Source organism: Stomoxys calcitrans, chromosome 4 (assembly GCF_963082655.1).
Source record: "Stomoxys calcitrans chromosome 4, idStoCalc2.1, whole genome shotgun sequence".
Classification (NCBI taxonomy): Eukaryota; Metazoa; Arthropoda; class Insecta; order Diptera; family Muscidae; genus Stomoxys; species Stomoxys calcitrans.
In genome coordinates, this window is record NC_081555.1 from 166,112,768 (window position 1) to 166,128,489 (window position 15,722).

Genomic DNA, 15,722 nt, shown 5'->3' on the forward strand with positions numbered 1-15,722 from the left:
AAAGTAACAGCTGATAACTGACAGAAGAAAGAATGCAATTACAGAGTCACAAGCCGTTGAAAAAATTTGTCAACGCCGACTATATTACTACTATATCACCGACAATTACTTTTTAGACAACCCAATATTATGAGATACAGAAAAATCTTGCAGAGCGAAATAAAAATACGTCTACGTCTCCAAAAAATTTATACATTATGGAATCGATTATCAATATCTCGAGGCGTTACAAACGAAATGAATAGGTTTGTTTGCCAACTATCTTATGGTGGTGAGTATAATAAAGGAAACATATTTCAAACACTGTGAGTTCACCTTTTTACCTAGTGAATTTCATTTGTCTCCCCTATCATTATGCTCCAAAAATATTCATAAGTCGATAATTTATTCTCTTTCCCTAAATACTCGAAGCTGTAATACGACAAAATTTTAAACATTTAAATACATGCCCAAAACAAGCGGAATTGCTTGGATTAAATTTTTTTACTTTTGAAAGGAGAAACACTTACTTTAAACTCTATTACAGTACAGAACACAAGGCGGTGAAAAATGATTTCAGAATTCTTCAAAGGCCGAGAAATTTTTATAACCGGAGGATCAGGTAAATTGTGCCTTCATAAGTCATAAAAAAATAGTAAATTTTTGTGTGAACGAATTGGTTATTGGAAAATTTTAGAAAAAGGGATGCATAGAGTAGAAAATGTTGGTTTACGTTAATAATCGAAATACAAAAATTAAAAGTGTTTTAACTTTGGATGGGTCAAATTTAACACCCTCTTTCCCTTCCTAGTTGTCAAGTTCTTGGCAGGATTTCTGGAAAAAAAAAAAAAACAAGTAAAAGCGAGCTATGTCGGCCGGGCGAAATCTTTGGGACCCACCACCATGGATTCTGCCAAAAATTTATATAAAATGAATTCAGTTGAAGGACATAATTTTATTCTACATACCAAACTTCTGTCAAACCAGCAAAAACTAAAGCTTCTAGCAACCGAACAGTGATGGCTGAGAGACCAAACTTCTGTCAAACCAGCAAACATTAAAGCTTTTAGGAAGCGAACAAGGATGACTGAGAGACCGGTTTACATGGGAGTTATATCAGGTTATAGACTGATTTGGACCGTAAAATTTCAGCTAAATCGGACAAAAATTGAGGCTTGTACGGACTTAAGAAGTCAAATCGGGAGATCGTTTCATATGGGAGCTATATCAGGTTATAGACCGATTTGAACCATACTTGGCACAGTTATTAGATGTCTTAACAGAACTATACATGCAAAATTTCAGCCAAATAGGACAAAAATTGCAGCTTGTAAGGGCTCAAGAAATCAAATCGGGAGATCGGTTTGTATGGAAGCTATATCAGGTTTATGACCGATTTGGACAGTACTAAATACATTTGTTGAAAGTCAGAACAGAACACTACGTGTCAAATTTCAACCAAATCAGACAAAAATTGCGGCTTGTAAGTGCTCAAGAAGTCAAATCAGGAGATCGGTTTCTATGGAAGCAATATCAGATTATAGACTTATTTGGACCATACATAGCACAGTTGTTGGAAGTCGTAACAGAACACCGCCTGCAAATGTTCAGCCAAATCGGACAAAAATTGAGGCTTGTAAGAGCTCAAGAAATCAAATTGGGAGATCGGTTTATATGGGAGCTTTATCAAATTATAAACCGATTTGAACCGTACTTTATTGTACTTGGCACAGTTGTTGGAAGTCATAACAAAATACCTCGTGCAAAATTTCAGCCAAATCGTATAAGAATTGTGCCCTTTAGTGGCTCAAGAAGTTAAGATTGAAGATCGGATTATATGTCACCCATGTCAGGTTATTGACCGCTTTGAACCAAACTTAGCACAGTTGTTGGAAGTCATTGCGAAACACGTCGTGCAATATTTCATTCCATTCGGATAAGAATCGCGCCCTCTAGAGGCTCAAGAAGTCAAGTCCCAGATCGGTTTATATGGCAGCTATATCAAAAGATGGAGCGAGATGAACCATTTACAATCCCAACCGACCTACACAAAATAAGAAGTATTTGTGCAAAATTTAAAGTGGCGAGCTTTACTCCTTCGAAAGTTAGCGTGCTTTCGGCAGACAGACGGCCGGATATGGCTAGATCGACATAAAATGTCACGACGATCAAGAATATATTGGGTTGCCCAAAAAGTAATTGCGAATGAACTTTAATCAAATATACTTTTTTTACACTTTTTTTCTAAAGCAAGCTAAAAGTAACAGCTGATAACTGACAGAAGAAAGAATGCAATTACAGAGTCACAAGCTGTAAGGAATTTGTCAACGCCGACTATATGAAAAATCCGCAATTACTTTTTGGGCAACCCAATATATACTTTATGGGCCTCAGACGAATATTTCGAGTAGTTACAAACAGAATGACGAAATTCGTATACCTCCATCCAATGGTGGAGGGTACAAAAAAGTCTTTGTTATTTAGGGTTTTTCTTTTCTGCTGGCTGTTTCGCCCTTTTTCTGCAAAAAAACTAACAATTTCAATGATTTTTAGGTATTTTGGGGAAGGCATTGATTGAAAAATTATTACGTTCCTGTAACATTGGTAAAATTTATATATTATTACGTCCAAAAAACCGAACGCCATTGCAAGAACGGTTAAAAACATTAAAACAAGATAAGGTGAGTTAAGGCAGATTTTTCCACAAATTATTATTGGTTAAGTAAAATTCTTAACAAATAAATCCTATATTCATTTCAACAGATTTTTCGTCGTCTTAATTCTGAAAAACCCAACGAATTCGATGATAAGATTTGTCCCATTCCCGGCGATGTTGAACTTCCCATGCTGGGCATTACTCCGGAGTATATGAAACTCTTGGCGAATGTGTCGGTAGTGTTTCATGGTGCTGCTACAGTACGTTTCGATGAACCGCTCTTGCAGGCGGTTAAGCTCAATGTGGGTGGCACACTGGAGGCTCTAAGATTTGGCGAAACCTTGAAACACCTGGAAGTATTCATGCATGTATCGACATTCTTTAGCAATCCGTATCTGGAATTTACAGAGGCAAAACTGTATGAACCACCTATGGATTGGAAATTCCTTTTAAATCTAGCGAATCGTGATGACATTTCGGAAGAAATTATGGAAGCTTTAACACGCAAGTAAGTATTAGACTTAAGGCAATTCTCAGTGTTCAGCAGAGAGAGAGAGAGAGAGAGAATGATGAATAGGTAATGGGGAAAGGTTTTCTTGTCGACTTCCATACCCATCTCTGCTACAAACTGAGAATTGTCACGAGATTACAACGGGCAAACGGAAGGACAGACACATGAATGAATATCGTTAATCGTCATAAAATTTAATGATGATCAATAGAATTTATAATGCACAGGGTCGGAAGTGGATATTAATAACTCCTTATTAGTTTCATTATAAATTTTTAAAAATTATTCTATAACATGAAGAAACATTTGTTTTCAAAATTTCTTACATTTGAAATCCTTCTTACAAATTTTCTTCCCACTAAATTTTAGGTTAATTATTGGATTTCCCAACACTTACTGTTTTACCAAAAATATAGCTGAATCATTGGTAAACGATTTTCGTGACAAGCTGCCACTTGTAATTTATAGGCCGGCAATATGTAAGTCCAACTTTCAAGAGAAATAAGGCTATTTCAATTAACACTTTCATATAATCTCCTTCTCTCTCTCTCCCATTGTGCAGTGATTATGTCTGCTGAGGAGCCTGAACCTGGATTTCCCACAAATCTCACCGGGGCTGTGGGAATGTTTGTTTTAACTGGCACAGGCCTGCTTAAAGTTATGAATTCTCCCAAAGAGGTTTTTATTGATTTCACACCGCAAGATTTGGCCATTAAAAGCATGGCTTTTTTTGCCATGAAAACTGCTCAAATCTATGCCCAAGATTGTCGGCCAACAGAAATACCCATTTTTCATACATCGATGTATACTCACATAGACGTCACCTATGCCGGCTATGTGGATTTACTTTTAGAAAACGGTATATTCCGAGACGCAGCATATAACAAAAATTTACTTCTGCCTGGCATCAAATTTACAACGAACAATTTGATCTTCTATTTTCTGGTATGGGGTAGTGGTGATGTTTATCATTGTTACCCTCATCTTGTTCATGTTTTCCATTTTAAATTTCAGTTTATTCTTAAACACCTTTTGCCAGCCCTTTTAGTGGACCTTTTATTGGTATTATTCGGCCGCAAACCAGTAATGATGAAAGCCCAACGAAAAACTTTTATCATGATGCAAGTTTTGCTACCTTTCACATGGAATACATATAAGAGCAATGGAATTTGCTGTGCCGAAGAGATGATGCAGAAACTTCATGGGTAAGTCTAAGTGTGGACAACAATTGAATTGAGGATAGTAGACAGTAGAATATGGATCTGTTCCCTACCCAAAACACTATGTGCGAAATTTCAGCCAAATCGGATAATAATTGCGGTTTCCAAATAGGGTGATGGAAGAAGGTTTATATGGAAGTTATATCCAAAACTGAACCAACAATCCTCATTTGCATTTGCGCAGTATCTCTTTTTAGGCAAACAAAGAATAATGTTATAGTCCGATTCGGGGCTCAAGAAGTAAAATCGGTAGATCGGTTTATATGGGAGCTGTGTCAAGCTATAGATCGATTCAGACCATATTGCACACGTATGTTGAAGGCCATGGGAGAAGTCGTTGTACAACAGTTGTGACAAATCGGATGAGAATTGCGCCCTCTAGAGGCTCAAGAACTCAAGATCCCAGATCGGTTTATATGGCAGCTATATCAGGTTATGGACCGATTTGGACCATACTTCGCATAAATGTTGGAAGTGATACCAAAACACCATGTGCAAAATTACAGCCAAACCGGATAGGAATTACACGTTCTAAAAGCTCAAGAAGTCTAGACCCAAGATCGGTTAGTATAGCAGCTATATCAGGTAATGCAACGATTTGAACCATACTTCGCACAGTTGTTGGAAGTGATACCAAAACACTATGTGCAATATTTCAGTCAAATCGGATAAGAATTCCGCCTTCTAAAAGCTCAAGAAGTCAAGCCCCAAGATCGGTTTATATGGCAGCTATACCAGGTTATGGACCGATTTGAACCATACTTAGCACAGCTGTGTCAAGCTATAGATCGATTCAGACCATATTGCACACGTAGGTTGAAGGCCATGGAAGAAGCCGTTTGTGGCAAATCGGATGAGAATTACGCTCTCTAGAGGCTAAAGAACTCAAGATCCCAGATCGGTTTATATAGCAGCTATATCAGGTTATGGACCGATTCGGAACACACTCTGCATAAATGTTGGAAATGTTACCAAAACACCACGTGCAAAATTACAGCCAAATCGGATAGGAATTGCGCCTTCTAAAAGCTCAAGAAGTCAAGACCCAAGATCGGTTTATATAGCAGCTATATCAGGTTATGGACCGATTTGAACCATACTTCGCACAGTTGTTGGAAGTGATATCAAAACACTATGCTCAAAATTTCAGTCAAATTGGACGAGAATTGCGCCCTCTAGAGGCTCAAGAAGTCAAAACCCAAGATCGGTTTATATGGCAGCTATATCAAAACCTGGGCCCATTTACCATCCCAACCGACCTACACCAATAAGAAGTATTTGTGCAAAATTTCAAGCGGCTAGCTCTACTCCTTCAAAAGTTTGCGTGCTTGACGATCAAGAATATATATACTTTATGGGGTCTTAGACGCATATTTCGAGGTGTTACAAACAGAATGAAGAAAATTATATACCCCCATCCTATGGTGGAGGGTATAAAAATGGTTCAGCGGTGGTTATTCCCTCCAAATGCTGGCGACATTTGTGAGGTACTATGCCATATAAAAACTTCTCCCCAAATAGGCGTCGCACTGCGACACGTCGTTCGGACTCGGCTATAAAAAGAAGGCCTATTATAATTGAGCTTAAAACTTGTACCGGACAGCACTCAATGATATGTGAGAAGTTTGCCCTTGTTCCTTAATGGAATGTTCATGGGCAAATTTGCAATCACAAAATTGATAACCACTTTCTGGACCAAGCCTCTGGGGGTGCACACCACCCCCAAAACAACACCCAACCATGACATATTTTCTGACAATGGTAATATGGGGTTGAAACAAAAGGTAGTTGAGAGTAGAGCAAGAACTTTATATCTACTTTCAAGAGTCTGGTGGCCATCGCACCTATGAAACAGCCCCAACCTCAACATATTTACTGACCATAATATTTGGGAATAGATAAAAAAATTTGATGTCCAAATTTAATTCAATTAATCCAATTTTGGCACACTCGTTCCAACATTTCGGCCGGTATCTCAGGAAAAAATGTTTCAATGTTATCTTCCCATGCGTCAATTGAAGCGGGCTTGTCTGTATAGAAATGAGCTATAAGATTCTACTAAATTTCCCATGAACATTCCGTAAAGGAACAACCTCACAAAAAATAATGTAAAGGCGTTATATCACACCATCTAGGCGGCCAGTTGTCGGGTCCCAAATGTGAAATAAAATGTTCACCGAACTCGCCTCTCAATAAGTCCATGGCTACGCGTGCTGTGTGCCATATGGCACCGTCTTGTTGAAGCCATATGTCAGTAAGTCAAGCTCTTGCATTTTTGAAAAAAAGTAAGTTATCATCCCACAACAGCGCTCACCATTCACAGTTACGTAACGATTCGCATCATCTTTGAAGAAGTACGGCCCAATGAAGCAACCAGACCATAAACCATACTAAATTGTGACTTTTTCTGTATGCATTGGTAGCTCTTGCAATGCTTCTGGCTGATCTTCACTCCAAAATCGACAATTTTGCTTATTTACTTACCCATTGAGCCAAAAATGAGCTTTGTCGCTTAAGAAGAAGTGAACTTTCTTAACAGAGCACGCATTTTGATAATAAAATTCAATAATTTGCAAGCGTAGTAGGCGATTTATGGTTGAAGTATAGACCAAACAGTGAAACAAAACGCGAAACGTTCGTGAGCTGTTTGAACCAGCGTTGCCAAAAATATAATAGCTAAAAAATCACCCTTTATTATTATGTAAAACTGAAAGAGTGCTTGTTTGTCTGCTGGTTTGTTTGTTCCGAACAGACTCGAAAAAGACTTCATGAAATTTTTACAGATTGTTTTGGATGATCGGGAAGGAATAAAAGGCTGTACAATTTTTTGAAATCAGAAGGGGGCGGACCCTCCCTCTTGCCCCAAAAGCACAAACCAAAACTAAAAGTAGACCGATTGGGACAGTATGGGACTCAAACTCAAAGGCATTTGAGAGTAGAGTACTAACTTGATATTGAATGTTGGGTCCCAGGTCGCCCCGACCCCAAAACACCCTCAAACGGGCATATTGGACTATAACGACCAAAATGGGACTCAAATGACAGGTATTAGGGAGTAGATTACAAACATGGTCTGGAAGGATTAATAATCTATAGATTTTGTTGATATCGTAAGTGGGAGGACCTCCTCCCTTACCCCAAAGAACCACCCAAAAATAAAAGTGGACCGATCGGGACAATACGGGACTTAAATGAAAGGTATTTGGGAGTAGATTACGAATATGGTTTGAAAGAAGCAGTAGGCTAGAGAGTTTGTTGATATCGTAAGGGGCGTACCCTCACCCTTACCCCAAAAGCATTACACAAAAATAAAAGTGGGCCGATCGGAACATTATGGGACTCAAATGAAATGTATTTGAGAGTAAAGTGCGAAAGCGATATTAAAAATTGCGCGCCCCGAGCCCAAAATTATCCCAAAAGTTCCGTCCAAAACCAAAAGTGAACCGATCGGAACGATATAGGACTCAATTAAAAAGTATTCGGGTGTAGAGCTCGATTATGATTTTAAAAATTGAGTGCAGGTACCTAGTGGGCCGCCCCAATCCCAAAACCGCCCCAAATATTCATATTGGACTATTAAGACAATATTGGACTCAAATGAAGAGTATTTTGGAGTACATTACGAGTATGGGATTAACAATGAAGTTCAATTAATGGTGGCCCCCCAAGTAATGGGTGATATCGAAAGCCCTAACACAACTTACTGTTCCAAATTTCGACGATATCGGATAATAAATTCGCCTTTTATGGGACCAAAACCTTAAATCGTGAAATGTCTATATGGCAGCTGTATACAAATCTGGATCGATCTAGGTCAAATTGAAGAAGGATGTCAAAGGGCTTTACGCAACTCACTGTTCCAAATTTTGGCAAAAACGGACAATAAATGCGCATTTTATGGACCGAGGACCTTAAATCGAGAAATCGGTCTATATGGCAGCTATATCCAAATCTGAACCGATCGAAGCCAAATTAAGGAAAGACTTCGAGTGGACTAACACAACTCAATGTCCGAAATTTCAGCAAAATCGGATAATAAATTCGCCTTTTATGGGCCCAAGACTTTAAATCGAGAGATCGGTCTAAATGGCACAACTGATCCGATCAGGAATAGATCGAAGGAGGATGTCAAGTGGCCTAACACAACTCACTATCCCAAATTTCGGTGACATCGGACAATAAATGCGCCTTTAATGATCCTAATACCTTAAATCAGGAGAACTGTCTATATGGCAGCTACATACAAATCTGCACTGATGTAGGTCAAATTGAAGAAGGATGTCAAATTGCTTAACGCAACTCACTGTTCCAAATTTTGGCAAAATCGGACAATAAATGCGCATTTTATGGACCGAAAACTTTAAATCGAGAAATCGGTCTATATGGCAGCTATATCCAAATCTGGACCGATCTGAGCCAAATTGAGGAAGGATGTCGATGGGCCTAACAAAACTCATTGTCCGAAATTTCAGCAAAATCGGATAATAAATGTGGCTTTTGTGGGCCTAAGACCTTAAATCGGCGGATCGGTCTATGGGGAGCTATATCAAAACATTGTTCGATATAACCCATCTTCAAACTTTACCTCTGCCTTTAAGGATTCGGCCCTGCCGAACTTAGTACACGTTTTGTTGTTATCTCCATCAAGCAATGCAAGTTCTTAGTTATCATTTATTCATGCAGGGAAAATGATGAGACGTTGGAGCATTTCCTTTGTCATTGCCCGGCTTTCGTGTCTAACAGATACCGGCACTTAGGTGGTCACACAATACCAGACTTGGACCAAATTACGGGCGTGGCATGGAAAACATTTAAGGATTTTGTAATTGGCACGGGATTCCTAATTTATATTTTCTTTTTCGAGATTACTTTTTAGTTTTTAGAGCGCACAACAAACTGATAACTGGCTTAGGTGTAAGTATATAGTGGCATGGGGCAGATTAGTATATGTACCCTCTTTTCAACCTTACCCAACCTATCATTTATTTTTGTCTTTAATGTTAAGAGCTACTTTTTATTGGGTTTATGTACGTGTGCTTATTCTTGTGTATTTCAGTACTGAATTTAATATGGACATTTTGAGAATTGCAAATTTGAATTCAACTCTACTAGCAGTTGCACGATCTACATCATTTGCTGTGAGAGAAATTTTGCTAAAGGAGGATCCTTCGACGCTACCGCGAGCTCGAAGAATATTACAAATGTAAGTCTTATTGTATTGTAAGCTTTGCTAAACCGATATACACAGAAAAAGTTTGACACAAATTTCACCATTACAATGCTCACCAATTAGTCAGTAGGTGTAAACATGTAATCTTTTGGTGGCAAGGCAAGCTGATGAGGCCCCTGGTAGGGCTGAAACAGCGATCCTTGTAACCCGACCTCCAATACATTTAACACACCTTGATTGCGGAGACTCTTTAAGGGGTTTCCAAATGATTTGTCGTTTTATTTTTTCTGTGTAACTATGTTTTAGTTTTCCTTTAAAAAATTTGGAACTGATAAATTTAATTTGTGTTTACTTTTTTACAGAAAATACCTACTATACCGACTTGTACAATTTTATTTCGCTTACAAACTGTATCATATTATCGTTCGCTGGATATTTAAACAACTTTAGAGAAGTGAAAATATCTATAACAAATAATAATAATAAATAAAAAAAAATTATTGTAAAAAGTGTTTAAATTTAAAACGTGTTTTAATAAACAAAAGATGATCAATAAATTGTATACAGTGGCACAGAGAAGTCTAAGTCGAAAAGAATTCTTTGAATGAAAAGTTTTTCTGCCAAATATCTTTATTTGCTAAAATAGTTTTCCATGCACCGCAGTACTATAATTAATTAAAAAAGTTAGGCTTAAATCTAATCCTTACTACATTACTATCACTTTACGTAATTACCATTTATGATAAGGTATGTAGAAATATTTGTATCATTGTAGGGTCGGATATGTATATAACGATGTGTTGCAAATGGAATGACTGAATGAATATACCCCATATTCTATGGGTTTTAGGTATAAGAAGTAAAAGCATGGTAAGTTTGGTCGGAAACCCACCTCCATGGACTCTGGTAAAAATTTTTAAAAAATAAATTTAGTTAAAGGAACCAACAGGGGTGATCGAGAGGCCAGTTTACATTGGAGATATATCAAGTTCTTGACCGATTTGGACCGTACTTGGCACAATTGTCTTAACAAAACAAAACAATTTCAATGCTCAATTTCAGTCATATCGGACAAAAATTGCGGCTCGTAACGATTCAAAAAGTGAAACCGGGAGAAGAGTCTATATGGGAGCTATATCACATTCTTGACTGATTTGAACCGTACTGAGCACAGTTGTAAAAAGTCATAACTGAACCCTATGTGCAAATTTTCAACCAAATCGGATAAAAATTGCGTCTTCCAGGGGATCAAGAAGTCAAATGAGGAAATCAGTTTGTAGAAGTTATATCAGGTTCTTAACCGATTTGGACCGCACTTGGCACAGTTCTTGGAAGTCATAACAGAACACGATGTGCAAAATTTCTGCCAAATCGGACAAAAATTGCATCTTCCAGGGGCTCAAGAAGTCTAATCGGGATCGGTTTATATGGGAGCTTTATCCAAATCTGAACCGATATGGCTCATTTGCAATCCCCAACGACCTATATTGATATTAAGTATTGGGTTGCCCAAAAAGTAATTGCGGATTTTTCATATAGTTGGCGTTGGCAAATTTTTTTCACAGCTTGTGACTCTGTAATTCCATTCTTTCTTCTGTCAGTTATCAGCTGTTACTTTAAGCTTGCTTTAGAAAAAAAGTGTAAAAAAAGTATATTTGATTAAAGTTCAATCTAAGTTTTATTAAAAATGCATTTACTTTCTTTTAAAAAATCCGCAATTACTTTTTGGGCAACCCAATATCTATGCAAAATTTCATGCGGCTAGCTTTACGCGTTCGCCTGCTATCGTGATTTTGACACACGGACGGACGGACATGGCTAGATCGACTCAGAATATCGAGACGATCAAGAATATATATACTTTATTGGGTCCCAGATCAATATTTCGAGGTGTTACAAAAGGAATGACTAGGTTGGTATACCCCCATCTTATGGTGGTGGGCATAAAAAGCAACCTCGAAAAAGAAAATTTATGTTAGGAATTCCGTGCTGCTTACAAAATCCTTAATTGTTTTCAATATCACTCCCCTTAAATTGGTTCATACCTAGTATTGTGTCTTCACCTAAGTGCCGGTATCTGTTAGACACGAAAGGCGGGCAATGGCAAGGGAAGTGCTCCAAGTGCATGCTCTACACATGCTTGCCGCATCGATTTTACATAAGTGAGCTTGTAGTCCTATGTGTCCCCTTATGATAACAAAAGCTATACTGACCTCCTTCTTACTTCCTTTCAGTAATAGCCTCATCTTTGGATTTTCACCGACCTACCGGCTGTTTCGCTGTTCCACAGGATTGCATGCGTATTCATTGCGCACGCCGTTAACTCGGACTGCGTCGACCCAAAGGCTTCGGGTTAACCAAATTTATTGACGGCAGTCCTCTGGCCTTTACCGCCAAATCGTCTGCCCTTTTATTCCCCCTTACTCCGTTATGGCCCGGAACCCATACGATGCGGATTGTGCCATCCTCGGAGAAGACGTAAATCTCCTTCTTACACTGCAAAACTGTTCGTGACCTTACCTTCCTGGTTGTTGTTGCCCTTATGGCAATTTTACTGTCGGTAAAGATGTTCACACTCAACGTCCTCGTGTTAACACCACGCTACCTCACGCATTCCATATTCGCCCGGTTCTCCGGATGTAGGACCGTATAATGGTCAGGCAGTCTAAAACAGATCTCAGTCCCTGGGTTCTCACTGAGGACCCTCAGGCTCACTCTGTCCTCTAACTTTTATCTATCGGTGCAACATGATCCTCCAAATGGCAATACTAGAGTTCCGTCAATCCAAGAGTGTGCCTCTGGCAGCAAAGCCTCGTAATCGACCTCAAGGTTCATCTCAGGTATCCGATCGAAAACCTCTTCCCTTCCTTTCAGGTTTCCTATAGCCGCCTCGATTATACCTCGATGGTGTGAGCTGATCGCACCCTTAATCAATTCTCTCATCGCCTTAAGTCTCATAGCCGCAATGGCTGCCTCATACTTAATCTGTATTTCAATGGGTCGGATATCTAGAATAGTCTCCAGTGCCCTAGTGGGCGTGGTCCTCATCACTCCGCCTTTGCCAAGACAAAATGAACCTGTTGTATGGTCCTTATGTTGCACTTTTTCTCCATAGCAGTCCAAACTATAGAGGCGTAAGTAAGTATTAGTCTAATCACACTGCTGTAGAGCCAGTGGACGGCCCGTTTACATAGTGCCCAAGATTTGTGAGCCTTCTCAGTACGCTCCTGAATGTGGCACTTCCAATTCAGTTTCCTGTCCAAGATCACACCTAATTATATGGCCTTGTCAGATATCGAAATCGTTTCGTTAGGGAAACGTGGTATGTCAAATTGGCCCACCTTTGTCCTCCTCGTGAACAGGCATATTCCAGTCTTCGCTGGATTAACATTGAGGCCTCTGGGTCTAGCCCATATGCCATATGCAAGAGCCTTCTGCATAGCTCGTTCGGATCCTTACCCGTCTGCGTAGCATACGTGTTCAAATCCCTCCTAAGTCACCATCCGTAATAAGTCATTTATGGTGGTCACCCATAGGAGTGGCGATAAAATGCCCCCCTGTGGCGTGCCCTGTGCCACTTTCTACCTATATATTTATGCCATGAGACACACAATTTATCCACCTGTTCCTTAGCATATGGTTTATCCAGTCTCTAAGGACCGGGTCCACCCGGTACTGGTCTAAGGATTGGATCAGTGTGTCGGTCCGAACATTGTTAAAAGCCTCCTCGATGTCAATGCATACCGCCAGAGTGTACGTTTTGGCATCGAAGGATTCTTCTATTTTATGCACAACCTCGTGCCGGGCAGTCTCCACCAACCTTCCCTAGACATAGGCATGCTGTTTGTATTTTGTCCTACTCTTTATCATGGTGTCCACAATACGTTCCATGGTTTTGAGTAGGAAGGATGTAAGGCTTATAGGTCTGTGGGCCTTTGGTGTTGCATAACTTGCCTTGCCGGGATTGGGTATATGTACCACCCTTGCCTCCTGCCAAGATTTCGGAGTATATGTAAGTCCCAGGCACGCCGTGAAAATATTGGCCCTATATTTTAAGCTAGCCGCTTAAAATTTTGCACAAATACTTCTTATAAGTGTTGGTCGGTTGGAATTGTAAATGGGCCATATCGGTCCATGTTTTGATATAGCTGCCATATAAACCGATCTTGGATCTTGAATTCTTGAACCTCTATAGGGCGCAATTCTTATCCGATTTGGATGAAGTTTTGCACGACGTGTTTCGTTGTGACTTCTAACAACTGTGCTTAGTATGGTTGAAATCGGTCCATAACCTGATATATATGAATTGGAATTGTCCGTCCGTCTGTCTGTCTGTCCGTCCGTTTGTCTGTCGAAGAAAGGCTAATTTTCGAAGGAGTAAAGCCAGCCGCTTGAAATTTTGCAGTGTGTAGATCGGTTGGGATTGGTAATGGGCCATATCGGTTCATGTTTTGATATAGCTGCCATATAAACCGATCTTGGGTCTTGACTTGTTAAGCCTCTAGAGGGCGCAATTCTTATCCGATTTGAATGAAATTTTGCACAACGTGTTTTGCTATGACATCCAACAACTATACTAAGTATGGTTCAAATCGGTTCATAACCTGATATAGCTGCCATATAAACCGATCTTGGGTCTTGACTTCTTGAGCCTCTAGAGGGCTCAATTTTTACCCGATTGGAATGAAATTTTGCCCAATGTGTTTCGTTATGATATCCAACTACTGTGCCAAGTATGGTTCAAATTGGTTCATAACCTGATATAGCTGCCATGTAAACCGATCTTAGGTCTTGACTTCTTGAGCCACTACAGGGTGCAATTCTTATCCGATTTGAATGAAATTTTGAACGAAGTATTTTGTTATGATATTTAACAACTGTGCCAAGTCTGGCTTTAATCGGTTCATAACCTGATATAGCTGTCATATAAACCGATCTTGGGACTTGACTTCTTGAACTTCTAGAGGGCGCAATTCCCATCCGATTTGGCTGAAATTTTGCATGACGTATTTTATTATGACTTTCAACAATTGTGCCAAATAAGATTCAAATCGGTTCATAACCTGATATAGCTGCCATATAAATCGATCTGGGATCTTGACTTCTTGAGCCTCTAGAGGTCGCAATTATTATTCGATTTGCCTGAAATTTTGTACGGCGGATCCTCTCATGACCATAAACATACGTGTTTATTATGGTCTGAATCGGTCTATAGCCTGATACAGCTCCCATAAAAATCGATCCCCCTATTTTACTTTTTGAGTCCCCAAAGGTCGCAATTCTTATTCGAATTGGCTGACATTTTACACAGGTCTCCAACATATCATTTAATTGTGGTCCGATCCGGACCATATCTTGATATCGCTCTAATAACAGAGCAAGTCTTTTCTTTTATCCTTTTTTTGTCTAAGAAGAGATGGCGGGAAAAAAACTCGACAAATGCGATCCATGGTGGAGGGTATATAAGATTCGGCCCGGACGAACTTAGCACGCTTTTACTTGTATGAAAGATCCTATAGCGATGTGTCTCACAGTTTCTGATAGCTGACCATCTCTGTTTTACAACACGCTTGATTATCTGTAGTAGAGGGTGATAAGATTCTTGAGAATTATTTTCCTCATATTGCCTTCGTCACTTACTTCTAGCCACAATGGACTGGTGAGACATATAACTAAGGTGCTCTAAATCACGAGCTTCATTAATTCCCTTGCTGATCTACTTAAAACTCATTTATGACGAATCATTACTTGAATGCCTATCAATTCAACATAAATTTAAGGTCATATTAAAATAATTTAAATTATTTCGTTTAGTTTGAAGGCACAGACATGTAAACTGGCTATATGTATTTGTTTATCCATTCCACCAGAGAAAGAAAAAGAAACCAAAAATAAATCAACAGTCTTTCGATTTATTTGCATTTTATATCTTGTCTGGAAAACTAGTATGTATAGGGTGATTCAGCATTTTGCATGTCCTCCCATAAAAGCTAAACATGGTTTCATTTATGGAAATATTCAAGATTGTTCACTGTTGTGCTGTGTTGACTGCAAGCAGTTATTGAGGGACAACATATGGGGCGTATCTGGCTTTTCATGGGCCACCCTATACATATGTAAAACTTTTAAGCATATGATAATGTAAATCATTATGCACGCACAAGCTCAAAAAAGTTTGCCCAAACT

At 39.1% G+C, this 15,722-nt stretch overlaps 1 protein-coding gene across 1 annotated transcript; it reads left to right on the plus strand.

Annotated features, from left to right (window-relative positions):
- Window positions 1-549: 549 nt before the first annotated feature.
- Window positions 550-4,355, plus strand: LOC131993984 (fatty acyl-CoA reductase 1-like). The gene is made up of 6 exons (XM_059367362.1): window positions 550-601; window positions 2,533-2,660; window positions 2,743-3,143; window positions 3,516-3,625; window positions 3,709-4,091; window positions 4,161-4,355. The coding sequence occupies exons 1-6, from the start codon at window positions 550-552 to the stop codon at window positions 4,353-4,355; spliced, it is 1,269 nt and encodes a 422-aa protein (XP_059223345.1).
- The last annotated feature ends 11,367 nt before the right edge of the window (window positions 4,356-15,722 follow it).